The 27,267-nt window shown below is 44.7% G+C and overlaps 1 protein-coding gene across 2 annotated transcripts in view; it reads right to left on the minus strand.

The window, feature by feature from the left end:
* The window catches only part of VTA1 (vesicle trafficking 1), an 84,954-nt gene that overhangs the window by 11,171 nt on the left and 46,516 nt on the right, over positions 1 to 27,267 (minus strand). The window contains exons 5-6 of one of the 2 annotated variants that reach the window (XM_074990459.1): positions 22,720 to 22,831; positions 4,173 to 4,340 (exon numbers count right to left, since the gene is read on the minus strand). In XM_074990459.1, coding sequence (XP_074846560.1) covers positions 4,173 to 4,340; positions 22,720 to 22,831 — 280 coding nt within the window. The remainder of the gene's footprint in view (positions 1 to 4,172; positions 4,341 to 22,719; positions 22,832 to 27,267) is intronic. The other variant, XM_074990460.1, reaches the window with a different exon arrangement.

Below are 27,267 nucleotides of genomic sequence, written 5' to 3' on the forward strand. Positions count from 1 at the left end.
GCAGTGCTTGTAGCTGGTCAATCTTACCACCAAGGAGACAGACCTCAAGGAAGTGTGAGACTGCTTCTTCGCTCCAGGGGACTTCCCCCTTGTCTTCAGGGCTTGTCACAGTCAAAGCCCCATCAACAATCTCAGCCCCCTGTGGGCTATGCCTGAGTAGGGAGTCATTGTGGTGCGTAGGTGTGAGAGCCTGCTTCATCTTCCAGATATGGAGCTGCTGTTGCCTCGCTCTCCTGAACTGTTTTGTCAATTTCCTACAGTGGGGGCAGCCTTCTGTATTGTGGTGCTGACCCAGACATAGGATGCAGAGAGGGGCCCTCAGAAACTGAAATAGACAGGTCACAAGTGGAGCACTTTTAAAAACCTGGAGAGCTGGGCATGGGTGAAACTGATGAGACTGGCTGCACTATGAAGGGGAGCTGCTGAAGATGGCTGGAGCCACTTAGGAGAGGCCACACTCATGGCTCTCCCTTGTTGTCTTCTTGTCTTGTTGTATTTAGTTATTTAAAGATAACTTGTTCTGATTTTTTTTTCAGGTGACTGAGGGAGGGACTGCTCTTGCGATCAAAGCTGGCAATGATCGGAGAAGAACTGAGGAATTGGCTGCCCGCACATGCACAGTAAGTGCCACATGTGTCTTGTACCTCTGCCCTGAGCATGTGGGCAGCCAAGGAGGTGGGGGTCAGGACACTGCTACACACAAATCTTTGGCCAGTGGGCACAGTGGTGCTGACACACCTAAAGGTGGAGCACCCACTGGGACCCTCAAAGAGCAACTAAACATTTCACTGGTAGAAAATTGACAAGTAAAAGCAGAGAAAGAAATTAAACAGATAAAAAATGACAAAAGACCTGATTAAGGTAAGACTACTGCTGAAATGCTTAACGCTAGTGAGGATGAGACAGTAATTGTTCTAATATAATTTTAGCAAAAGAATAACGTTACTTCATTGTCCAGAAAAATGGTCTGCAGTATGCTTCCGAACAGAATCCAAATAGTCACAGATAAAACATTTGTGTGACATGCAGGCAGACTTTAGACCAAAAAGATATTGTGTAGATTACTTCTTTAGCCTGACATAATTAATTGAGTAAGGGTTTGCTTACCAAAGAAAATTAGTGGTGGAAGCAAGACCTAGGAAGGCAAGAGGAGCTTTTTAATAAATACATGGAAAAATAAAGAGCTTCACAGAAGAATTAAGATAATGTTATACCATGTCATTGTGTTACTCACATAGTTATATGCTTCCGAAACTAATCAAACGCTAAACAGGGCCCAACAGGGAACTTTGCTTTTTCTATCAGAATACTTGTAGGGAATACTTCATGTGCACCGATGGGATAAAGTAATCAACCACTGACTTGTTACAGACGATGTAGACAATGAGAAAGGAAGTTAAGTCATTTGGGCATCTGGCAGGCACTTGACTGGATACTGCTTAGTCTAAGATGGAAAAAAGAGGACTAGATGACATAAGGAAACTATTGAGAAAGATGTCACTATTATGGAAACAGATTACAACTGAGCAAGAAACGTGGCACTAGACAGAGAGGTAAACATTAGGTTGCCTTGTGTCACAACGTACGAGACCATCTAATATAATCATCCTATTAAAATTAGTTATAGGCATCAAAGCACAGGTTGGTCTTTAAAGAATAATATGAATGAGGAAAGGGTAGTGGCCTATCTATAAAGAGAAGTTCTGGTTGACAACCTCCGGTATATACAGTATCTGTTTAGGATATATTAGAAAAATTCCATCCCATTTAAATGAAACACACTTTCATTTAAAAATGACAATTCAGTGTACTGAGATGTGTCACTAAATCTTTTATAGATTTTGCAAAACTTTTGCACCAAAAAAATAGACCTTGGAAATATTTAAGGGTTCAAAGCTCTGGCAGGAGCCAGGCTGCAGAGCTAGAGTTATAGGGACTGGCAGGCTCATCACACCATGGAAGGGAGCCTACCAACAAACAGACCCGTAACTTGTGTGCAGGATCTTGGAGCTGGCAGGCTCTCCACTCTGCAGCAGCAGTCCTGGGTACTACAGCTGGAGACAGGACTCTTGGTGCTGCTAGGTTGTGTGGCAGGGAGTCTTCCAACCCCAGAGGCCTTATAAGCTCCCCTCTCCGCAGAAGGTACCCTGCTGGCCAGTAGAGCCCCATCTGCCGCAGGGAGCGCAGCAAACCTGAAAATCCTGTCTCCAGCAGGGCCTCCCAGGGCTGGCAGGCTCCTTGCCTATGGGGCAGCTAAGGGAAGTTGACACTCTTGCCAGTTTGAAAGCTGTTATTCAGTGAATAGAGCAGTAAGCATAACATTATTGGAAGAGCAGAAGGGCTGAGGGACTCCACAGGATACAGTCACAAAATGTAGGAAAAAATGTATCTGAAGGGAGGGATTTGAAGATGAGAGCTAGTAAATAAACCAGGGCATCAGCGGAGGTATTCATATAGAATTGCAAAGCTCCAAAGAAACATTAGAATATTCTAATGTTTATTCTATGGTAACTAGTCTCAGAGAAGTAGCTGTGTTAGTCTGCAAATAAATATCTTTTTGACATCTTGTGGCAATGTGCTGCCACAGTTTAATTATGCATAATGTTAACAGTATTTCCTTTAATCAGTTATACATGTATTGCTTTTTAATTCTATCAAAGGTCGTCTTAATCTTGCATCATAAGAAATCGCAAGTGGGAGTGCCCAGTTCACCTTCTGTACCATATTCATTAGTTGGTATGTACCTTTATCATGTCCCAATTTCTTTCTCCTCTAAACTAAATATCTTTTCAGTCTTAAATTTATTGTCACATGGAAGTCTTCCTATGTTTCTAATGATTTCTGTTGTATACTTCTGACCCCCTCCTATTTCTTCTATATCAGGTCACGAAAATTAAGCTTGGTATTTCAGCTTAGGATGTACAGTGATTTAAATCATTCTAATATATGAGCCATATATTTCCTAGACTTTTCTTTACACTTAGCCTTTTAGTCAGATTTTTGACTGCCACTTGCCCATAGCATGCATACTTTTCATCAACTTCTCCACAGATATTGGTTAATAGTAGGAAAAGTAAATTCTTGACATATCCCCTGCAGTCAAAGACCAGAAAGATTTTGCCAAGTTTTCAACAGTGAAAAAGTGCCAGAACTTTCAGATAGAGACCAATCACAGAAAATTTCAGCCCAACAAGTGAAAAGCTCCAGAAAGACTGCAATGTCCAAAACACATGGGGATTATAGTGGTAATTTATGAAGAACTCACTATAAAAGTTGCTTCTATTTTAACACATATATAACACTGCAGCCTTTTTATACTTTACATATAACCAGAAAGGAGATTACTGTAAAGTCTTTCATATCTGGCATTCTATTATCCAGAACTCTCAAATAACCAGCATTTTAATCGTAAGTAAATTTTAGTTACATTTTCCGTAAGTACAGTACAGTGAGAGTAAATACATATAAATACAGTAGATACAGTTTGGCTGCATCTACACTACAGAGTTCATATGGGGCGTACACATGACAAATGTGTTCTGTCAAGAAACTGTCAACAGTACGCAGCAGTTTTCTTGGGAGAGTTCAACCGCTCCTATATGAGGCACAATGCTGCTGTTTACAGATTCTGTCCACAAAAAAGTAGTGTAGACACTTCAGGGGGCCCTCTGTCGACAGAGGGGGCTTCTGGTTTACTGGGCAGCCCTGTCTGCAGAGCTTCTGGTTCGTTGTTCTGTCGACAGAGGGCTGGCCACTCTGGCCGCTCTGTCGACAGAGGGCTGGCCACTCTGGCCGCTCTGTCGACAGAGGGCATCAACAGGGAGCCTCTATTAGGTGTGGACGCATTCTGCCAACAGAGGTTCTGTCAGGAAGTATGCCATGACAGTAACTTCTGTCAACACACCTCTATAGTGTAGACCCAACCTATGAGTTTACAGTGTGCAATACTACTATTGTTGGTATATAAAGTACTCTGCATACATTTTTATTTCTTAATATTTAATATTGTTTTTTCTCTAGTGCTATGCACTGCTAGCTCTCTATTATCCAGAATATTTGAATATCCAGAAACCTCATGATCCCATGGCTGCAGGATAGGAAAGAATTTACTAGAATGACAAATTACCTCTCAGTAAAATTAATCGGAGTTCTTGGATGTAAATGCAACATACCTGTGCTATGAGGTACTTCAGCTGGCGTGTTGGCTGGAGCATGTGCACCAGGTGGGATATGTATGCCAGTGTAATTACTAGTTGGCATGTTTGGTTCATATCTAGAAGTTGATGGCTGAGATACTTGGGTAGGTAGACCGGATGAGCTAGCTTTTTCACTTTGAGCTTCTGTTAAAATACAGAAAAGGACCATGAATTCATATTTTGTGTAAGCATATAAAATGTATTTTATTCCTGCAACAATAAGTTGCCTGGACTGCTCTATCTGGATAATATTTTATGAAGTTATGAAATGAATGGGATATATTCTGGAAGCTCACAAGGTACCAGAACTGAGAGGAGCCTCAAGAGATCATAAAGTCCAGTCCCCAGCCGTCATGGCAAGACCAAGCACAAAATGCAACGTCTCTCTCTGCTACCAGGGAAGGAGCTCTGCAGCACTGCTCCCTACTCCAGCCTGGGGACGAAGTCTTCACGCTCAAAAGGCCTTTCTGGCTCAGGTTCTTCAGCTGCGTCATTGTAGTTCAGTTTGGCTCTCTGAAGTGCCTCACTGTCCACGATACTTCCTCCAGTGGCTCAGGAGGGTTTTTTTTGTTTTTGTTTTTTTGTTTTTGAGGGGGATGGAGAACAGCAGCATGACGGCAGTAGGAGAACCCAGACCGATACTTTATTTTGTCCCACTTCAATCAGAGCATGTTCATGGTGCACAGAATCTTCAAGGACTTTAGGTGCAAAGGTCTACCAACTCTCTAAGCACATGTGATTTTCCCCCCCATGACTTGTAACTTAGCCAAATCTGGGTAGTTTTTTAGGTGGCGGGCAAAAGGCACATATCTAACACACGGGCCATCCCACACTGCCAAATTTCAACCCAATCCAAAAGATGGGGGCACTGAAGCTTTCTGAAGAAAAAAAAAAAAACACCAGATATTTTTAAAACATCAGCAAAACAACAACAACAACAAAATGCCCCTAACTTTATTCTCAGAAATAGCGGAGTATTTTGGATGAAATTATCCAGAACAATTTAACATGAGAAAGACATCTAGCGTAGAAAATTCCAAGCCATGTACTTAAAGTTTCAGGAAGTTTTCCTCTATGGATGTAGCTTAATATAAATTAGCATATATACCAACTTAATTACTTCAGTGCACACATTGCAAACTGGTTTCTACTGATGTAAGTGCCCTCTTATTCCAGCATAACAACTCTACCTCCACAAGATGTGTAGGGCTCACATCAGTGGAGTTAGGGCAACACAGCACCTGTGCAGACACTGAGTTACCCACATCAGTTGTTGACTATCTTACTTGTCAAGTTCATGAGCCCAAGCTGGAGCCATGAAACTGATAGGAAACAGCACACAGCTTAGGCTGTCATGCGGGGATAGATGGGTGCTCCCACCAGAGCCCACCTTCCTCCCATTGGACAGTGGTCTCACCCAGTTGCTTCCAGGACTTTCCACTCTGAACCCTGTACTCTCCAAACTGTTGTCCAAGCTACCTGCTTCCACCTGGGCTGCCTGCTGTGCTCCCAGCCCCTTCCCACCTGGGCTGCGTCTACACGTGCACGCTACTTCGAAGTAGCGGCAGTAACTTCGAAATAGCGCCCGTCACGTCTACACGTGTTGGGCGCTATTTCGAAGTTGAAATCGACGTTAGGCGGCGAGACGTCGAAGTCGCTAACCCCATGAGCGGATGGGAATAGCGCCCTACTTCGACGTTCAACATCGAAGTAGGGACGTGTAGACGATCCGCGTCCCGCAACATCGAAATAGCGGGGTCCTCCATGGCGGCCATCAGCTGGGGGGTTGAGAGATACTCTCTCTCCAGCCCTTGCGGGGCTCTGTGGTCACCGTGGGCAGCAGCCCTTAGCCCAGGGCTTCTGGCTGCTGCTGCTGCAGCTGGGGGTCCGTGCTGCATATACAGGGTCTGCAACTAGTTGTTGGCTCTGTGTATCTTGCACTGTTTAATGAAAGTGTGTCTGGGAGGGGCCCTTTAAGGGAGCGACTTGCTGTTGAGTCCGCCCTGTGACCCTGTCTGCAGCTGTGCCTGGCTCCCTTATTTCGATGTGTGCTACTTTGCCGTGTAGACGTTCCCTCGCTGTGCCTATTTCGATGTTGGGCTGAGCAACGTCGAAGTTGAACATCGACGTTGCCAGCCCTGGAGGACGTGTAGACGTTATTCATCGAAATAGCCTATTTCGATGTCGCAACATCGAAATAAGCTATTTCGAAGTTGGGTGCACGTGTAGACGTAGCCCTGGACTGCTGCATGCTGCCCAGGGTCCCCACTCAGAGCCAGGCTTTTCCTATCTGGCTCCCAACTTCGGGCTTCTACATCAAGGAACCACCATTACTACTACCACTCGAAGCCTTGAAGCCACTGATGCTCTAAGCACAGCACGCCCTGTCAGGATCCCAGGTAGCTGCCCTGCTCCTGAAGGACAGCTGAGAGCCTGAGAGACTGCCAGGTTTCAGGCTGTGAGCTGAGTGGGCTTGGCTATCAGTTCCCCACACTTCCTCTTTTAAGTCATTGGAAGAGCTCCTGGAGAGGATGTGCAACAACAGTAGAAGGACAGCACGACATGAATCGCTGCAGTAATGGTGGGATGAATTGCTGCAGGATGGTGGACATGAATTGTTGCAATAATTAACTGTGGTGAATGTATATTAACTTACCATAGGTCAACCTAAGTGGGAAGTTTAGACACACCCAAATTACAAGTAACTGAAAGTAGGGTCTTAACAGGAAAAATTGGGCAGAGATGTACATAGCACCATTGAAAGGGGATATTCATTTATTTGGGAATGTGCAAATATTCCATATGTAGATGAAAAATTAAGCAGTTTCATGCATATTCACTGCTAAAAATTTGCCTCCATACACACACTGCCTACCTACAGTAAGTGGAGTAATTCCAGCTGTCTGCTCAGCCTCTGCCCAATACGCATATGCTCTATAAAAAAGTAGCTTTGCTTAAATTAACTTTCTATTAGATGCACAAGCTCAATCAAGTTAATCACCAGAACATGAAAAAATACTCTTTCTGCAATCTCATATATTTAAATTTTACCTGTACAACATGAAGGAAGCAAAATATTACAGCATAGTTGATTCTGTGACGATTGACAGAACTGGATGGTGAATTTCTTGCATACATGAGTATTATGGACCTCCTGAGATCTCTAGATAGACGTATGTGTAGTGCTGGCAAGGAGCCAGTTGTTGTGGTAGGTATAGGCAGTAATAGGACAGGGAAAGGTAGGAGAGAGGCCCCGGAGGCAAAATTGAGGCAATGAATTATGGTCCAGAATTTCCATGGTAGTATTCTTTCAAATGTTTCCAGTTTCATGAACAGAGCCAGACAGATAGAACTGAAGAATCTCACTGTATGGACAAGACAATGGTGCTGAGGTGTTGGGGGAACTTTTGAGGAAAACAGAAGCCTATATAGGAAGTATACTGCCTAAACCAAAACAGAACTATACTGCTGAAATATAAAAGTGGTAGAGGAGTTTTTAAACTAAGCAGATGGGGCAGGATGGGGTGGGGAAGGAAGCCAACAGGTGTGGCACAGCACAGTTTTACAAGAGTTTGTATACAAATGCTAGAAGTCCAAATACAGTGATGGGTGAACCTTATTGCCTGGTACTAAATGAAGATATTGATATAATAAGCACAACAGAAGATTGAGAAAACAAAGAAAATAAATGGGATACACTGGTGGGTGAGTGGCACCATATGTGAAAGAAAGACTCACATATAGCAAAAATATCAAATGAATTAAACTGAACCAGTTTAATCTCTATAAACAGAAATTCGATGTTACATAATAAGGGTATAGCATTAGGAACGTACTGCCAACCCTCCTGATGGTGACTATGAAATGCTAAGGAAGATCAGAAGGGTTATCAAAAAAAAATCCTCAGTAATAATGGGGGATTTCGATTAACTCCATATTGTTTTGGTATGTCACCTATATGGAATGCAGTGATAAAATTTCTAGACACAATTAGTGACTGCTTTTTGGAGCAGTTTGTCCTGGCACCCACAAGCAGAAAGACAATTCTGGATTTACTCCTAAGTGGAGCACAGAATCTGGTCCAAGAGGTGAATATAGCCGAACAATTCAATCATAGCAATCACAATAGAATTAAAAATAACATCGGGGGATGGGGGGGTGGGGAAGAAAGGAGGAAATACAAAAGAAGTCTGCCATAGAACAATTAACTTCAAAAGGGACAACTACACAAAGGCCGTGTCTACACTGAAACAAAACTTTGAAATGACTATGCAAATGGCCATTTTGAAGATTAGTAATGAGACGCTGACATGCACATTCAGAGCTTCATTAGCATGCAGCCAGCTGCGGCTCTTCGAAATTGCTGCGTTTCACTGCCACACGGCTCGTCCAGACAGGGGTCCTTTTCGAAAGGACCCTGCCAACTTCAAAATCCCCTTATTCCTATCAGCAGATGGGGGATTTTGAAGTTGGCGGGGTCCTTTCGAAAAGGACCTGTCTGGATGAGCCATGTGGCAATTTCATAGAGCCGCTGCTTGTGGCATGCTCATGAGGCACTGAATATGTATTTCAGAGCCTCATTAGTAATCTTTGAAATGGCTCTTTGCATGGCCATTTTGAAGTTTTGTTTCAGTGTAGACATAGCAAAAATGAGGAAGCTAGTTAAATGGAAATTAAAAGAAATAGTCACAAGAATACTGACAAATTTTAATATGCTTATACATAAACGCTAGAAGTCTAAATAAGGAGATGGGTGAACTAGAGTGCCTTGTATTAAAGGAGAGTATCGATATAATGGGCATCAAAGAACCTTGGTGGTATGAGGACAATCAATGGGACACAGTCATACCAGGGTACAAAATATATCAGATGGACAGAACAGGTCATGTTGGAGGAGGACTGGCAATATACATGAAAGAAAATGTAGAATCAAATGAAGTAAAAATCTTAAATGACCCAAAATATTCCACAGTATCTCTATGGATAGTAATTCTGTGTTCTAATAATCAGAATATGGCAGTAGGGATATACTACTGACCACCTGATCAGGATAGCGATAGTGCCTATGAAATGCTAAGGGAGAATAGTGAGGCCACCGAAATAAACTCAGTAATAATAGTGGATTTCAACTATCCCCATATTGACAGGATACACGTCACCTCAGGATGGGATGCACAGATAAAATGTCTGATACCTTAAATGATAGCTTCTTGAAGCAGCTGGTTCTGGGACCCACAAGGGGAGTGGAAATTCTTGATTTAGTTGTAAGTGGTGCACAGGATCTGGTCCAAGAGTGAAATATAACCAGAATGCTTGGAAATAGAGACTGTAATGCACTAAATTAGCATCCCTGTGGTGAAGAAAACACCTCAGCAGCCCAATATAGATGCATTTAATTTCAGGAAGGGGAAATACACAAAATGAGGATGTTAGTTAAATAGAAATTTAGAAGTACAGTACCAAAAGCACAGACATGCAAGCTGCATGGAAGCTTCTCATAGACACCATAATTAATACAGGCCAAACTTAAATATGTACCCCAATAAAAAAAATAAAAAAACCAGTACAAAAAAGTGCCACCATGGCTTGACAACCAGGTTAAAGAAGCACTGAGAGATACAAAGGCATCATTAAAAAAGTGGAAGCTAAATCCCAGTGAGGAAAATAGAAAGGAGCATAGTTAAGTTAAATGTAAAACATAATAAGAAAAGCCAAAACAGAGTCTGAAGAAGCTAGCCAAAAACTCAAAAAGTAATAGCAATTTTTTTAAAGTACTTCAGAAGCAGAAAGTCTGCTAAACAACCAGTGGTTCCAGTGGACAATAGAGATGCCAAGGGAGTACTCAAAAACAAAAAAAGCCATTGTAGAAAAACTAAATTAATTCTTTGCTTTGGTCTTCATGCCTGAGGAAGTTAGGGTGATTCCCCAACCTGAGCCATTCTTTTTAGGTGACAAATCTGAGGAACTGTCCCAGATTAAGGTGTCATTAGAGGAAGTTTAGGAACAAACTGATAAACATAATAGTAACAAGTCCCCGGGACCAGACAGCATTCATCCAAGAGTTCTAAAAAAACTCATATGTGAAATTGCAGAACTGTTGACTGTAGTTTGTAACTTAGCTTTGAAATCAGCTTTTGTATCTAACGACTGGAAGGTACCTTATATCTACGTCTATACGTGTATGCTACATCGAAATACTTTATTTCGATGTAGCGAAATCGAAATAAGCTATGTCGATGAATAGCGTCTACATGTCCTCCAGGGCTGGTGCCGTCAACGTTCAACTTCGACGTTGGGCAGCACCACATCGAAGTAGGCGCTGCAGGGGAGCATCAACACACCAAAGCAGCCCACATCGAAATAAGGGTGCCAGGAACAGCTGCAGACAGGGTCACAGGGCGGACTAGCTCTTCCCAGGCAACAGCTAGCTGCTCCCTTAAAGGGCCCCTCCCAGACACACTTGCACTAAACAGCACAAGAGCCACAGAGCTGACAACTGGTTGCAGACCCTGTGCATGCAGTATGGATCCCCAGCTGCAGCAGCAGCAGCCAGAAGCCCTGGGCTAAGGGCTGCTGCACACGGTGACCTTAGAGCCCCGCAGGGGCTGGGGAGAGCATCTCTCAACCCCTCAGCTGATGGCCGCCATGGCGGACCCCACTCTTTCGATGTTGTGGGACTTGGATTGTCTACACGTGCCCTACTTCGACGTTCAACGTCGAAGTAGGGCGCTATTCCCATCTCCTGATGGGGATAGCGACTTTGACGTCTCGCCGCCTTACATCAATTTCAACTTCGAAATAGCGCTCGCCACGTGTAGACGTGGCAGGCGCTATTTCGAAGTTGGCGCGGCTACTTCGAAGTAGCTGGCACGTGTAGACGTGGCTTATATTACACCAATTTTTGAAAAGGACTCTAGAGGTGATCTCGGCAATTAAAGACCAGTAAGTATAACATCAGTACCGGGCAAAGTAGTTGAAGCTATAGTAAAGAAGAAAATTGTAGGGGAAAAGTCAACATGGATTCTGTAAAGTGAAATCATGCCTTACTCATCTTGGAAGGGGTCAATAAGCATGTGGACAAGCAGGATCCAGTGGATCTAGTGTACTTAGATTTCCAGATAGCCTTTGACAAAATCGCTCACCAAAGGCTCTTAAGTAAAGTAAGTTGTCATGAGATAAGAGGGAAGGTCCTCTCATGGACTGATAACTGGTTAAAAGACAGGAAACAAAGGGCAGGAATAAAGGATAAGTATTCATAGTGGAGAGTGATAACGTACTGGGACCAATCCTAATCAACTTCTTTAAAAGTGATCTGGAGAAATGGGTAAAGAGTGATGTGGCAAAATTTGCAGATAATACTAAACTGCTCAAGACAGGTAAGAACAAAGCAGACTATGAAAAGCTTCAAAAAGATCTCACAAAAAGTGATTGGGCTACAAAATGTTGATAAATGTAAAATAATGCACACTGGAAAAAATAATCCCAACTACACATACAAAATGATGGGGACTAATTTAGATATAAACAATCAAGAAAGAGATCTTGTAGCGATTGGGGATAGTTCTCTGAAAACATCCACTCAATGTGCAGCAGCAGTCCAAAAAACAAACAGAAAGGAATAATTAAAAAAGCGATAGGGAATAAGACATTCAGTAAGGGATTTGAAAGTAGACATTCTTCTACAAAAGGATTTTACCACAGGATTACAGGGGGAGACACCGGAAATGCAATTCATTTGCAAATATGACACATTTAATCAGAGATCTCAATTACCTTATACATTAAAAGGGGAAAAAAGCAGTAAAGCAGCGCTTAAAGACTAACAAAATAATTTTAGGTGAGCTTTTGTGGGACAGACCCACTTCTTCAGACCATAGCCATACCAGAACAGACTCAATATTTAAGGCATAGAGAACCAAAAACAGTAATCAAGGCTGACAAATCAGAAAAAATTATCAAGGTGAGCAAACCAGAGAGCAGAAGAGCAGGGGAGGAGTCAAGAATTAGATTAAGCCAAGTATGCAAAAGAGCCCCTATAGTGTCCCAAAAAATTTGCATCCCGGTTCAAACCACACATTAACACGTCTCCTTTTCCCAATTCATCATGTAATAATTTCAGTTTCCAATTTCATTTTCTTTAGCACCCTTTCACTCCAATACACCACCCACTACGATTCAAAAAAAAATTTAATACCCATATTTTCTTGTAAGGGCTAATCTACACTACAATGGAAGATTGACCTGCCCAGAGGGTTGATTTTCTGTGCAAAATTGAGCTGTTGCGGGTCAAACTCAACCCCTATGCTCCTTGTGAGAGGTGAGAAGTAAGGAAGTTTGAAGGGAGAAAGACTCCCATCAACCTTCCCCTGTTAAGATAGGCAAGTTAGCTGAGTGCAGACACGTTGATTTTAGCTACACAATTGGCATAGCTAAAAATCTATCTGTGGTCGACTTCAATGTCTAGAGTCACGGAAAAAAGGAACTCAAAGAATCTTTCATCCTGGAGAGTTAAAGTTCACTGCTTCTACAAATTCCACCTTATTCTTACAAGGACTGCAAAGTCTCCTTGGAACACACCAATATCAATGTCAGGAGCTCATACATTTTACAGGTCTTTATACTCAGTTCATTTAGGATTTTTTTTTAAATGTATAAATATGCAGCTTATAACTGAGTTTTTTTGGACTGGTATAAAAGTTTAGTACATGACCTAAGGGTACTCCTGAATGACCTTCATATTTGTACTCTATGATTCGCATTTTAACCACATTAATAAATCAAGTGTCTCATTTTAAGTTTCCATGGTCTTGTGGCTACTGACAAAAGCCTCCATTAAGTTCAAGAACAGAATTACATAGAGAACGCCTATGCTACTGTATAAACATCTCCAAGACTTACAGTATGGTTTTCAAGAATCACAGGGAGCACAACACTTACGGAAAACATGGTAATCTGTCAAGCTATAGATGGCTAATTTCATTCCATTTAAACGTATTTTTTCATTTGCAAAAGGAGGAAGAAAGTGAGCAAGCCAAAAGGAATGGGAAAAGTCCGGCAGTATGTTTAAACAATGCTGCTTTTCTTTCTAGGATGAACAAAGCAAGAATTATGACAAATTCTTTTTCTACAATTTTCCACTGAAAATCTATTTGCACAAGATCTTTGGCTCCACAATGCTCAAAATGTTATGGCATGTGTGCCACATTTGGTACAATGTTAATAGTCTCCTAAAAAGAAGTATTTTATCATTTTTATTGCCCATATATAAAAGCACAATGTTGAGGCTCACTATGAATAGCAATGCTTTCAATTTTATATCACCACCGAAGATGGCAACCCCACTAGTTTACTTTTATTTATAATCCTGGCTATGGGAGTTGGAATTTTCATTTTTCCCTAAAGTTCTGGTAGTGATATGGAGTGAAAAGTAGTAGTTTTAGCACAGTAGTAAGAACAAAAAATGACTGCATTATAATCATCCCTCTGACAGTGTGTGTGGCATTGGGCAAATCACTTATTTTTTTCTTTGCTTGTTTCTTCATCCATAAAATGAGAAGGTATAATTACTATTTACATTCCTCACTTTAAGGAGCAGCTAATATTTATACAACGTTTTGACGATCGGAAGTGATATGTACGTTTTAGTATTAGCAGTACTACACTTTGCTTAGACTTCACATAACTGTACAAGAATCAAACAAGTTCTGTGGGTGATCACTACAGCTATGAATCTGATAAAGACAAATGCTTTAATTTATAGACATATGTTATTAATATATTATGAATGTGCAAATATAAAGAGAAGTTACTCACCTGTAGTAACGACAGTTCTTCGAGATGTGTCCCTGTGGGTGCTCCACAATAGGTGTCGGGCTCGCCCGGCGCCGCAGATCAGAATTCTTCCAGCAGTTTCTCCTGGATCGCGCGTACCGGCGCACGCCACTCCCCGCGCGCCCCCGGCCACATGCGCGATCTGGTCCCCGCCAGTTCCTTGACCAACCGCCTCGAATGCTCCTGAAAAACACCAGACAGAGATCCGAAGCGGGGAGGATGGGCGGGTGGTGGAGCACCCCAGGGACACATCTCGAAGAACCATCGTTACTATGGTGAGTAACTTCTCTTTCTTCTTCGAGTCGTCCCCGTGGGTGCTCCACAATAGGTGACCACCCAGCAGTAACCCAAGTAAGGAGGGGGGTAATCGGTTCATGTGCAGCTTGCCCCCGAAAGGACTGCTGTCGACAGACGGGTATCCTCTTCGAATACCCGATGCAGGGCATAATGCTTGGCGAAGGTGTTGTAGGATGACCAGGTTGCCGCTCTACAGATGTCTTTTAACGCGATGCCCTTGAAGAAGGCTGTTGACGGTGCCACCGCCCTGGTGGAGTGAGCCCTAGGCAGGGCCAGCAAAGGAGTCTTTCGAAGCTCGTAGCACATTTTTATACAGGACACAATGTGCTTTGAGATTCTCTGTGAAGAGAGACCTTCTCCTTTTGACCTGGGAGCAAGAGAGACTAGAAGCCTGTCCGTTTTCCGGAAGGACTTAGTTCTGTCTATGTAGCAGGCCAATGCCATCCTCACATCCAGGAGATGCAGGCGTGCCTCCTTGCCGGAGCTGTGAGGCTTCGGGTAAAACGAGAGCAAAACTATTGGTTCGTTAAGATGGAACTCCGAAGAAACTTTTGGAACAAAGGCTGGGTGCAACCTTAAGGTTACCGCCTCCTTTGAGAATACTGTGCAGGGCGGCGTTGCCATCACTGCTGCGAGCTCGCTCACCCTGCAGGCTGACGTAATCGCAAGGAGGAAGGTTGTTTTCATTGTAAGGAGACGGAGGGGAACTGTGGCTAATGGTTTGAAAGGTGGACCCGATAGCGTGCTGAGCACCAAGTCCAGACTCCACGATGGTGGAAGCGGTTTCCGAGGGGGTACAGGTTTACCAGCCCCTTCAAGAACCTTGTGACGATAGGATGGGCGAATACAGTGGGCCCTTCCTCTGTATGCCGAAAGGCTGATATAGCAGCGAGGTGGACCTTTAGCGAGGAGAGGGAAAGCCCGCCCCTCTTGAGGTCCAATAAGTATTCTAGTATTACAGGTATAGGCACGTCAAGGAGAGCTAACTGCTTGGCGGAACACCAGGCTGTAAATCGAGTCCATTTCTGCTTGTAAGTCCTCCTGGTGGAGGTCCTTCGGCTACATTCCAGGACTTGTTGTACTCCCTCTGTACACATGCTCTCTAAGGAGCTGAGCCATGGATTAACCATGCTTGCAGACGCAGAGCCTGAGGGTGCAGGTGCACTATGGACCCCTCAGCCTGCGTAAGTAAGTCCGGCGCCACCGGTAGAGGAAGCGGTGGGCGGTTTGACATGCGCAGAAGCAAGGGAAACCATTGCTGCTGATCCCAAGTTGGGACTATGAGTATCATGCGAACTCTGTCCCTTCTGGCTTTCTGCAGAACCTTGTGGACAAGCCCTGTGGGGGGAAACGCGTAAAGTAGAGGGCCCCTCCATGAAATCATGAATGTGTCCCCCAGGGACCCCCGTCCCACTCCTGACCTGGAGCAGTATTGGGGATACTTCTTGTTGTACTGGGTGGCAAACAGATCGATCTGGGGAAACCCCCATGTACGAAAAATGCACCATAGCAGATCGGAGCGGATCTGCCATTTGTGCGTGAGTGCGAAGCGCCTGCTCAGCTGATCTGCTTTCGCGTTGTGAGCGCCCGGCAAGTACGAGGCTTTCAACGTTATGTTGTTGGAGATGCACCAGTTCTACAATCGGACTGCTTCTGCACATAGAGCACGGGATCGTGCTCCTCCTTGTCAATTGATGTAAATCATAGTGGAGGTATTGTCGGTACTGATCCCGACTACTTTGCCGTGCAGGTAATCTCGAAAATGTTTGCAGGCACTGAATACTGCTCTGAGCTCCAGTATGTTTATGTGCAGTGTCTGTTCCGCAGGGGACCATAGCCCTTGCGTCACCTTGTCGCCGATGTGCACTCCCCATCCTATGCGGGAGGCGTCGGTAGTAAGAAAAATAGAAATTTGTGGTTGGTGAAAGGGCACCCCCACTAGCAGATTCTTGGGATTTTCCCACCATGCCAGGGATCTGCGCACCTCTGTCATGGGCGACACCACCCTGTGGACAGTATGGGATGCCAGTTTGTAAACGCTCGCCAGCCAATGCTGCAGGCTTCGCATGTGTAACCTGGCATTCTGTACCACAAACGTCGCTGCTGCCATGTGGCCCAACAGCTGTAGGCACGTTAAGACCGGCACCGTGGGGCTGTATGTGATGACCTGCACCAATGCACTGATGGCGCGGAAGCAGGCATCGGGCAGGTATACTCTTGCTGTGAAAGAGTTTATGCGTGCCCCTATGAACTCTATATCTTGTGTGGGTTAGGTCTTTGACTTTGCGAGGTTGATAACTAGGCCCAGCGAAGAAAACGTGTCCGCTGTGACGCGTATCATGCGTAAGACCTCTGCCTTCGAGGCCCCCTTCAGCAGGCAGTCGTCCAGATATGGGAAAATAAACAACCCGTCTGTGCAGGTAGGCTGACACCATTGCCAGGGTGTTGGTAAAGACTCTGGGAGCCAAAGAAAGGCCGAACGGAAGAACCCTGTACTGGAAGTGCTCCTTGCTGACCATAAAACGGAGGAAGCGTCTGTGTGCCGGGTGGATTGTTATATGAAAGTAAGCATCTTGTAAGTCAAGGGCTGCAAACCAGTCTCCATCGTCCAGTGCCGTGAGTATAGAGGCAACTGTGATCATCCGAAAACGTTGCTTACGCAAGTAACGGTTGAGGCCCTGAAGATCTAAGATGGGCCTCCAGCCTCCTGTTTTCTTCTCTGTTAGGAAGTAGCGTGAATAAAAAACCCTTCCCCTGGAATTTTTCCGGCACTCTTTCCACCGCCCCTATGAACATAAGGTGATCCACCTCCTGCTTGAGCCTCACCTCGTGGGCAGCGTCTCTGAGGTGAGGCCCGGCAGGAGGCTTCATCGGTGGGAGTGACTGGAAGGGGATCGTGTAACCCATGGCTATGATCTCCAGCACCCATTTGTCTGTGGTGATCTTTTGCCATTGGGAGTGGAATGGTCTGAGGCGATGATGGAACATGAGATGAGAGTGGCATTGAGCGATGGTATTGATAGTGCAGCCCCCGACATACCCGTCAAACTTGTTGCTTTGGGCCTGCCCCAAAGGCGTATGGCGTTGTTGAGAACGTCGCCTGGGAGTTCTGTACTGCTGCTGCTGTTGATGGTGCCCCTGGTCGTAGCCTCGTTGATATTGAGCATGCTGTGGTTGATAAGCGTAGTGTCTTTGCTGAGGGTAAAATTTTTTCTTCCTGTATGGGGGAGCATAAATGCCCAAGGTTCTAAATGTGGCTCTCGAGTCCTTACTGGAATGGAGGACCGAGTCGGTGGAGTCTGCAAACTGCTTTTGTGTATCAAAGGGAAGATCCACGATCTTCGCCTGCAGGTCTCTGGGGATACCAGACGTCTGGAGCCAGGATCCTCTACGCATGACCACTGCTGTAGCTGCTGAATGTGCCGCCGTGTCCGCCACGTCCAGGGCAATCTGTACTCCCGTCCGTGATGCTAAGTAGCCCTCTTGAACAATCGCCTTTAACACTGGCTTCTTGTCTTCCGGGAGTGAATCCATGAGGGGAGTAAGCCTGGAGTAATTATCAAAGTTGTGGTTTACTAGGTGTGCCGCGTAATTTGCCACTCTCAATAGCAGGGTAGAGGAGGAATATACCTTCCTACCAAACAGCTCTAGCTTCTTAGCATCTTTGTCCGATTCCCCCGATTTGTACTGAGAGGCCTTCGACCTCTGCTGGGACGATTTGACCACCAAAGAATTCGGTTGTGGGTGACTAAAAAGGAACTCCATGCTCTTTGCCGGGACAAAATACTTCTTATCCGTTCTCTTGTTCGTAGGCGGGATAGAGGCCGGAGTCTGCCATATGGTCGTGGCTGACTCCATAATGGCTTCGTCCAGCGGAATAGCAATTTTGGATGAAGCCGGGGGTCTCAAATTTTTCAGGAGTTTGTGATGTTCCTCCTGCACCTCTGCCGTTTGAATATCTTTCATGAAAGCCACTCTTTTGAATAGTTCTTGAAATTGTTTAAGGTCATCTGAGGGGGAGACATCCCTGGGGACCATGGTCCCATCTGGGGAGGATGAGGAGGAACCAGGGGGGTAAACCTCCCTCAAACTCTCAGGCTCCTGTGGTCGACGATACACTTGCTCCCTGGAGGATTGTGAAGGAAAGTCCCGGGGCTCTAAAACTAACTCCCCTTGAGACAACTGTGTTTCCGTCCCAGATCGAGAGTGTACACAGGGGTATTGAGCAGCAGGGAGGGACCTGCCCCTGGATGTAGGCCTGCGGTGTCTGTGTTCAGCATGATGAGGACGACCATAGCAGCATGGGCAAGGGCCTGGGGATGGAGACCTGGACCACGCATGGAGAGTGTACCCCCGATGTCTGGGAGAGCGAGACCTCCGCAACAACACAGATAGAGGCGAAACTGGCTTGTGATAGTACTCCAGGGGATCCATTCCCAGAAATGGTGAAGGTGGCCCAAGCCATGGTGACATTGGTCAGAGGAACGGAGAGGGAGGTTCTGGATAAGCCGGTGGAGTCACAGGCCTTCGGTGTGGCGTGTGTATCATGGGGGGAGGGCTTGGTGCTAAAGGCAGCGCAGCCCTGTCCGGAGATGGGCTGAGGTGCCGGGTCTTTGCTTTAGCCTTGCCCCTCCCCTGCAGGGCCGGCACCGTCCCCTCCCGTGCTGGGGATCTCGGCCCCGCTGTCGGTACCGCGGTCGGCACACTCATCTGCGGTGCCGGGCGGGTAGTTTCCTCCGGCGCCTGCAGGCTCCGTGCCTGGTGTCCCTGTGCTGTTGGTGCCGCGGGGGCCGGTGCCGCCAATTCCAGCGCTTGCCTCGCTAGCGCTCTCGGCGCCCTGCGTGCCGGCTGTTGTGTAATCGGAGGCTCAGCCTCTGCCACGTGCGCTGCCGCGCCGCCGGTTCCCTGAGCTCGTGGCTGGGGGCTCTGCGCGCTGCTCGTTCTGCTCGCTGAACTCGCCGGCAAGGATTGAGCCAGGGAGAGTTTCCTCCTTTTCTGCACCGAGGGGGTCAGAGAGGCTGCCTTCCTCTTATGCAACCCAGAGGGCCCTTCTGGGTGAGGCTTCTCCGGTAACTCCAGCTGGAGAGCCTTATCAAACAAGAGCATTTTAAGTCTCATCTCTCGGTCTTTCCTGGCCCTGGCTGTGAGCTTAGCACAGTGAGAACACTTCTGGGTACCGTGTGGTTCCTCCAAGCAGTGGATGCATTCACTATGCCCATTGGAGGCCGGCATAGCTTCGCGGCATGACTCACACTTTTTAAAACCTGAGGAGGCCATCGCGGTGAGTCCTTTACTGTTAATAGGGTACTTAGCACGTAATCAGTGCCTTTTTGCCCCAAATAGCGATCACCGGCCTGCGGGGCAGTGGGTAGCCTAAGTGGCCTTCTCGTCCGCTCCTCTCTCCTTCGCTCCTCTCTCTCTCTCTTTTTTTTTTTTGCTGATATTCTCTTTGTCCTTGTTTTCTTTTCCTTTTTTTTTTTTAAGTGACAAAAAACAACAAATTACACGAAAAACAGCTCTCTTATCTGACTCTGGCCTTAGCCTGAGCGGATTCTGTCTGCAGCTGATGGCGGTTGAGAAGGAACTGGTGGGGACCGGATTGCGCACGTGGCCGGGGGCGCGCAGGGAGAGGTGCGTGCCGGCACATGCGCAATCCAGGAGAAACTGGATTGTGGAGCACCCACGGGGACCACTCGAAGAAGAATCACTTATTTCACAACAGTTGTTTAAGTGCATGTCAAACTGAAGTAAGTTGAATTGATCTAAGTCAGTTTACCCAGGAACACCACTTCAGCACTGCAAGTTGGATCTGCCAGGCCCTGCTGCTGTGCCTGGGCTGCCAGAAGCCAACCCCGTAGATGCCAACTCCACTGGGTTCCTGGCTTGGCAGAGCTGCTGGCCTCCTTGCCACTGGGCTCCTGGCCTGGCAGAACTCCCAGCCACCAGCCCTCTGACCACTAGGCTCCCAACCACGGGGCTCTCTGGTTCAGGAACAGGTCTGTTGCCAGACCAGAGTGTCCCACTTTTGGGAGGTATGAATGTGCAACCTGAAGGAGTCTGCATTGGTACAACTACAGGAGCATAGCTGCACCAGTGGCTCCAAAGCTCAGTTTTAGACAAGGCTTAATGCTACAGAGCTATATAAGAATCCAGTTTCAGTTTGACACATTATTCTTCATTATTTTATTTGGTGCACTGTAGCTACTGGGTGCTGTGCACCAGCTCAGAAGTGGCTGCATCTCAGTGGTGAGTGCAGTGATTCCAGTGTTTGTAAAGCACTTTGGGTCCTTTTGGCAGGAAAACATATACTGCTGCAAAAATATTTATAATACTTAAGACAAACAAACGATCTGGAAAATGCACCAAAATATGATTAAACATCATTTCACATAAATACTTACAAATTTCACTTATATGCATTCTAAGGAGTATATTTCTTTGGTATGGTAGAAAACGTATAACTTGCAACTACAGCCCTTGTTCCTGTTCATGTCTAATTTAAAAGCGTAAAGGTTAATAAGTAGATGGCATAGGAAAGTAAAACTAAATTAAAATCACTTTGGAGGGTAGTTTAAAAATAACTAATACAAACTGAGATATATTGTTCGTATATAAGAAAAATGAGAAGAGTAAAATATAGATAAACAGAGAAAAGACATACAGTAGAACCCCAAGAGACACGCATTTGACTTGCGTGTATCTCGGGTTAACGTAACTTTGAGTGGTGGGGAGATGGCACTTCGCTCTGGGCTGCCATGTGCTAGCTCCCTGCCACTGAGAGCTGGTCAGTTTCCCAGCTCCTGTCGAGGCAGCAGCCAAGAATCTGACTCTTGGCTGCTGCCCCTGACAGAAGCAGGGAAACTACTTCTGTCAGGGGCAGCAGCCAAGAGTCTGGCTACTGCCCTTAACAGGAGCAGGGAAACCTAATTCTAGGCTGCCCCTGATAGGAGCAGTTTCCTGGTCCCTGGGACTGGTGGGGAGCTGGGAACAAGGAGGCAGCCTGGCTCCCAGCTCCCCTCTGCTGGTGGGAGCCAGGAAATTGAACAGTGATGTACTGATCAGTTTCCTGGCTCCTTTCAGCGGAGGGGAGTCAGCAGCCAGGCTGCCACCTGGTTCCTGGCTCCCCACCACTCTGGGCGTCAGAAAACTGACCAGCGCTGGCCGGTCTCCCAGCTCCTTCACTTGTGCGAAATTTGAGTTATGTGAGGTTGCTTAGAAATGCCATCTTCGTGTAACTTGGGGTCTATTGTATTAGCAGTAATAATTTTTTTTTTAAACTAGGAAGGCTGCAGACACCATAAACAGTGCCAAATAAGGTGTAAACTGCTATGGATTATTTAAAAAACGGATAGCCAGGGGTATCAGTCTTAAAAAAAAAAATGTGATAGGATATCTGCTGATTCCTATATGTATCACTCACCCAATTTTCCACATACCACTCTGGTACATCTGTATCTCTTCCAGAAATACAAATTCTCCTGTTTCAGGGCATAAGCCAATCTGTTACTCAAGAAACCTTGGGAGAAATGTTCCCTGGCAGTAGATTATTCTATGAGCACTATTACACCATTTCTTGCATCTTCTTCTGAAGCATCAAGAACTGCCCACGATAGGAAACTCTACTAAACAAACCACAGAACTCATCCAGTATGGCAATTCTTATGTTCTCATGTTGAACATCCAATAGTCTCTGATCTCTTCTCAGATTGGAAGTTGTGCTCATCTTCTCTTTTCCCTGATTAGATGGGAAGGGGATCATGGTTCAGAAAGGCTGAGAACCAAAATGATAAAAGTGTATGTCCATCTCCTAATGTTTAACAGATTTAAATTGAAGCACAGAGGTTTGGAGATAATATTTTTAGAAATACTTTTTATAAAAAAAACTATACTGTCAATCGCTGAGCCAAATACAGAGCCCCAAGCTTAATATTTATCCTGTATGAACAGATTCAGAACTTTACATTGCTACTTGATTACCTTCCCGGTGCAGATCTGTGAAGTGCATATGTGGTAAAATGTATTATATTTACCAGGCTTTTTGATTCTGAAAACCTGTATTAATATCTAGCTTGACCCATCTTTGAAATGAGTTTCATTACCCTTATTTAGTTTCTAGCTGACACTTATGCAAGATCATAACAGCCTATATATAAGCAAGATTATTTTTAGTGTTACTTGTTAATAGAAAAGTGCAACAAAAATCATAAAGATGTCAGGCACAGAAAAGAAAAAAAAATACTATGAAACATAGAAAATTACTACTAAATAGTTATCCAATCAGGAAAGTGATGATGATAAAAATATATAACAATATTTACTTTAATTCACTAGTCCATCTAACCTATTAATATGACTTAATATTAATATGACTTTTTGAAATAGCAAATGTATATACCATCATCTTCCTCTTCCATTCCAATAGGTCCAGGTTGAGGAGTCTCTCCATTCTTTAGACAGTTATGAATATATGCAGCCTTCCATCTGGCATACTTTCTGTGCTGAACATTCTAGTGGAAATAAAAAAAAATCAAAATGTACTCAAAAAGGTAATTTTTTTGTGTTCATAGATTAAGAAAATACATTGCTCTTCAGCCGACTTATTTCAAGCAGGATTAGATTCTCCAAATACCTAATACCACCATAAACGATTAGTTGTGTAACTAAATCAGGGAACTAATAAAGACAAGCACTTAAAAGGGATCTTAGCAAGAGATGAAAATGCCAGAAGTCTTCAATTAACACAATATTCCAAGATAAGGGATAAAACAGACACCCATGTCAATCCCTGTGCTGGACGTTAGACAATAAAAATTGGTGGATGTTTTTAAATGGTCCACACAACAAAGAAAGTAAATTTTATACTTTGATAACTTCAGAAGACCATTTGACTAAAATTTCACATCACTACTTAATTCAAATAACTAATCTCTAGCTAATAATGGAATTTTTTAAGACAGAAAATTCCACATAGACCTTTAAAATCATATCCCATAAAAGATGATATAGTTTCATCTAAAAGTTCTGATGACATCAAAATTTATTGAGGTTTACTTTAGCATCTTATAATGGAGCTAAAATAACAGTTGGAACAGCCGCTTTATAATATATAGTTGATTATCATTTATAAACTGAGTATAACGTATGACAATATCATCTTTTAGTGAATTGTGTGTTACAAGGTCAATAGCAAAATATCTTCCATCACCAGAGGATAAATGAGTATCATGGTGTTTACCAAGTATTAATATCTTCAAAAACAGTTTAAAATAACTCTCCGGAAGAGCGTCTCTAGCTAGCCATCTAATATGCCTATGCCATTGCAAGTATTTCCTTTGCTCTTACTATTTAATCTCTTCTTATTGTCCTTAATCCTTCTAAACAGATTCTTCTCCCTCTTTGGCTTCCTTCATCAGTTTTCTGTACTATAAATGAGATGTTATATATTGATTGCTATTTATTTCCCCCATTTTCCATTTTTTATATACTGCCACTTTATTTCTAACTGCTACCTTCACTTTGCCACCGAACCATGATTAAAGGCTTCTTTTGGAGTTATCCATATGAAGTATCTTCAAAATTAACAGTAGAAGCCATATAAACCAAACAGATCGCTAGACAGAAATAATGAGAAATGGTCATAATTTAGCTGGGCCCTAACATTTGATTTAGGGGAAAAAAAACCCAAAACATTCATCTTGTCAGTTGGTCAGTTTCCTGGCTCCGAGTGGCGGGGATCCGGGAACCAGGGGCAGCCTGCTTTCAGTCTCTGTGCAGCTTGCGGGACCCAGGAAACTAACCAGGTTGTGGCTGGTCAGTTTCCCGGTCCTGCCAGAACAGGGGAGCTAGGAACCAGGCTGCCGTTTGGTTCCAAGCTCCCTGCCGCTTGAAGGAACTGGGAAGCTGACCAGCTCATGGATAGTCAGTCTCCTGGGTCCCACCAGTACAGGGGAGCCAGGACCAGGCTGCTGTGTGGTTCCTGGCTCCCCACTGCTTGTGGGAACTGGGAAGCTGACCAGCTCATGGTTGGTCAGTTTCCTGGGTCCTGCCAGCGCAGGGGAGCCAGGAACCAAGGAACCAGGCTGCGACTTGGTTCTTGGCTCCCCGCTGCTTGTGGGACCTGGGAAACTGACCAGCTCATGGTTGGTCAGGTTTCCGGTTCTTGCAAGCAGCAGGGAGCCAGGAACCAGGATAAGAGCCTTCTCCTTCCCTTCCCTCAGCCACACAGTTTGGGGATGGAGGGAGAAGGCTCCAGCCACAGGGCTGCGGGTCTCCGCCCCTGCCCCACCAGCTGGGGGCCCTGTGGCTGGCTCTGCCAGCTGGGCACTGCCCAGCCAGCATCCAGCATGGGGCTGCGGGGCCTCCCTCCCCACAGTACTCACCCCACCCCACATAAATGTGAGACATGCACACGCTCAATGTGTGTACCTGAGGGGATTACTGTATCTCTATTCAATTTCTTCTTTCCAGTGCTGAGTGCACACACATAGAATCTAGGCTAAGAGCCCCCTGAGCCGCCCCCCACCCCCAATGTCTGGCTGCATAGGAGACTGATTATGTGAGCACTTAGTACCTGAAATACTTGTTTAAGTCAGTCATGTTGGCTGCAAGCTAAGGAGGTATAGTTTACATTGGCTCAAGAGCTCCAAAGACTGTCAGTCCTCCACATGAGTCTTCAGAAAGTTTCCCTCTGATCTTTCTTATGCCTACATTATTTAGTATTCTATGTGTAGTGTTGCAGCTGTGCTGGACCCAGTGTATTACAGAAACAAGATAAGTGAGGTCTCTCTCTTAATGAACCAACTGCTGTCAGTGAGAGAAACAAACTTGAATTTACACAAAGCTCTTCTTGAGGCAACAAGCTTCTAACAACGACGACTTTCTACTTGATACAACCCGTTGGAGTCTGAAGACAGTTTAGACTTTACATCTTGGGATGTGATATAAAAGGATGTAACTATTGATTTCCTTCTGCTAGCTGGGAGGAATAATATCCTAAGTGCAGGATTGCAGATAATTAAAAATTGCAATTTGAATAGTGTTGATTGGTTCTGATTAGATGCAGGTCAGATGGTAATGTAGGACTTAGAATCAAGCTTCTTGTGTGAAAGCATCTTTATCTACTAAGCTCTTTAAGGGACCCATTCAGCTTTCATTTCAGTCAATGGTCCTTCTTCCAAAGGATTATGGCCTAAGCAAAGCTAAATCCCTTCTCCTAACTAGCACAGCTGGGCTAAAATCAGGAGGCGGGGGGAACAATTGACCACAACGAACTAACTTTAAGAAAGATCACAGCAAGCAGTAATTTTACTTTGAACCGTCTAATCAGAGTATGCTATGGTATTTCCTATCTGATACTTTTGACAATTTTCATTTGGATAGTTCTATCCCACCCCCACATTCTTAACTTTTGCCATTAGATTTCTCCCACAAGTGCTACTAAGATCACATATCCTTCTGCTGCTGGGGCACCAAGTGCTATTACATTTCAGCATCTTATTTTGATCTTGTTGGTATTCTAAATTGTCTTTGACTAGATTTGAAATCTGTCTGCAGTGGGCTGCCTTTTTAACTTAGGTTGAAAATTTTGGGAAGTTTCTATTAAACTTTTCCATCAGGATTCTAATTTAGTTGCAGAAGTCCCTTCAGTTTTATTTTCTAGTACAGAAATAGAACATGAATCATCAGTTAGGCTTAATCTGCTCCTGTAGGTCCCAATCTAAATGTCCTGCTGCAAAAGTAAGCAAGAGCAGGTACTGTTTCATTGGCAGGCAGTGTTGCCTCTATATCACCCTTATCACCTCCATACTGGTACACATAATAGTTCATCTTGTACACTGAAAATATGTAAGGGGGTTGCAACAGATTTGGAGTGTGGAAAGGGGCTCACAGCTGGGGCTGAGGGTTGGTGAAGGCACACTCTGGCTGCAGGTGCAGGCACTGGAGTGGGGTTGGGGATGAGGGTTTTGGGATGAGGGGAGAGAAGATTACCACCCAGCCCTCTCTCAACGCAGCAGTTTGGGAGCCAGATGAGAGGTACCTCTCCATAATTGCAGAAGCTCCAGTAGGACTACACTGAGCCAGGCTGAGGAAGGGGTGCCATTTCATAACCACCACTCCATGACCACCGCAGGTCTGAGCTAAGTTCCTCTCGCTGGTCCACAATAAGTCCAGGACAGCTCCAGGCTGGGGCTGGTGGTAGGAGGAACTTCTTCCCAACATTGTGGATCTGTGGTAGGGGAGAGGCATTTCTTCCTGCTACAACCCTGTGCCTCTGCATGGGGCTCAATAGGCCATGAGGCTTAGATGGTACTTAGCTGGCAGACACCCTTACTTTAAAAGTAGTCCTGGTGGCTGTTCTCATTTTTAGCAGCTATATTAACTCTCCACGTTCAGTTAGTTCTGAAGCCCTTACTGAATAAGAATCTGCTGTTAAAGGCTGCTGTAGCCAAGTTAAGGTTAGTTACTTTCAATTTTTTAGTCTAGAATTCACTTTCCAGAAGCTAGTCCTGGTGGTGGTCAACACGTTTAAAAAGTGACAATTCGATACGTTAGCGGTAGATTTGTGATAAACTTTGGTCCTTGCTAACATCAAACTTTTTCTTAAGAATATTATTTGTTGGACCAAAATGTACATTGTAACTTAAAATGTATATAGTGCAACCTAAATTAGTAGTAGTGAGAAATGCTTTTCTTTAAATGGGAGAGGAGGAAGAGGACTTGGGCTTTCCTATTTTTCCCTCCCCAGTTCCCATGGCAACCCTCCCAGCTGCTACAATATTTCATCCCCATATAAATACACATTATGTTTCTTACCAACTGACAAACACTTGTATAGGTGTAAATTTTTTGTGCATAAAGAAGCTGTATATTATACCTATGCCACAAATGCTGGATGTAAGTCCTTCTAGAACCTGTGGTCAAAAGAATGAAGCTGTAGATGGTG

The sequence above is a fragment of the Carettochelys insculpta genome, chromosome 3, assembly GCF_033958435.1.
Source record: "Carettochelys insculpta isolate YL-2023 chromosome 3, ASM3395843v1, whole genome shotgun sequence".
Classification (NCBI taxonomy): domain Eukaryota; kingdom Metazoa; phylum Chordata; order Testudines; family Carettochelyidae; genus Carettochelys; species Carettochelys insculpta.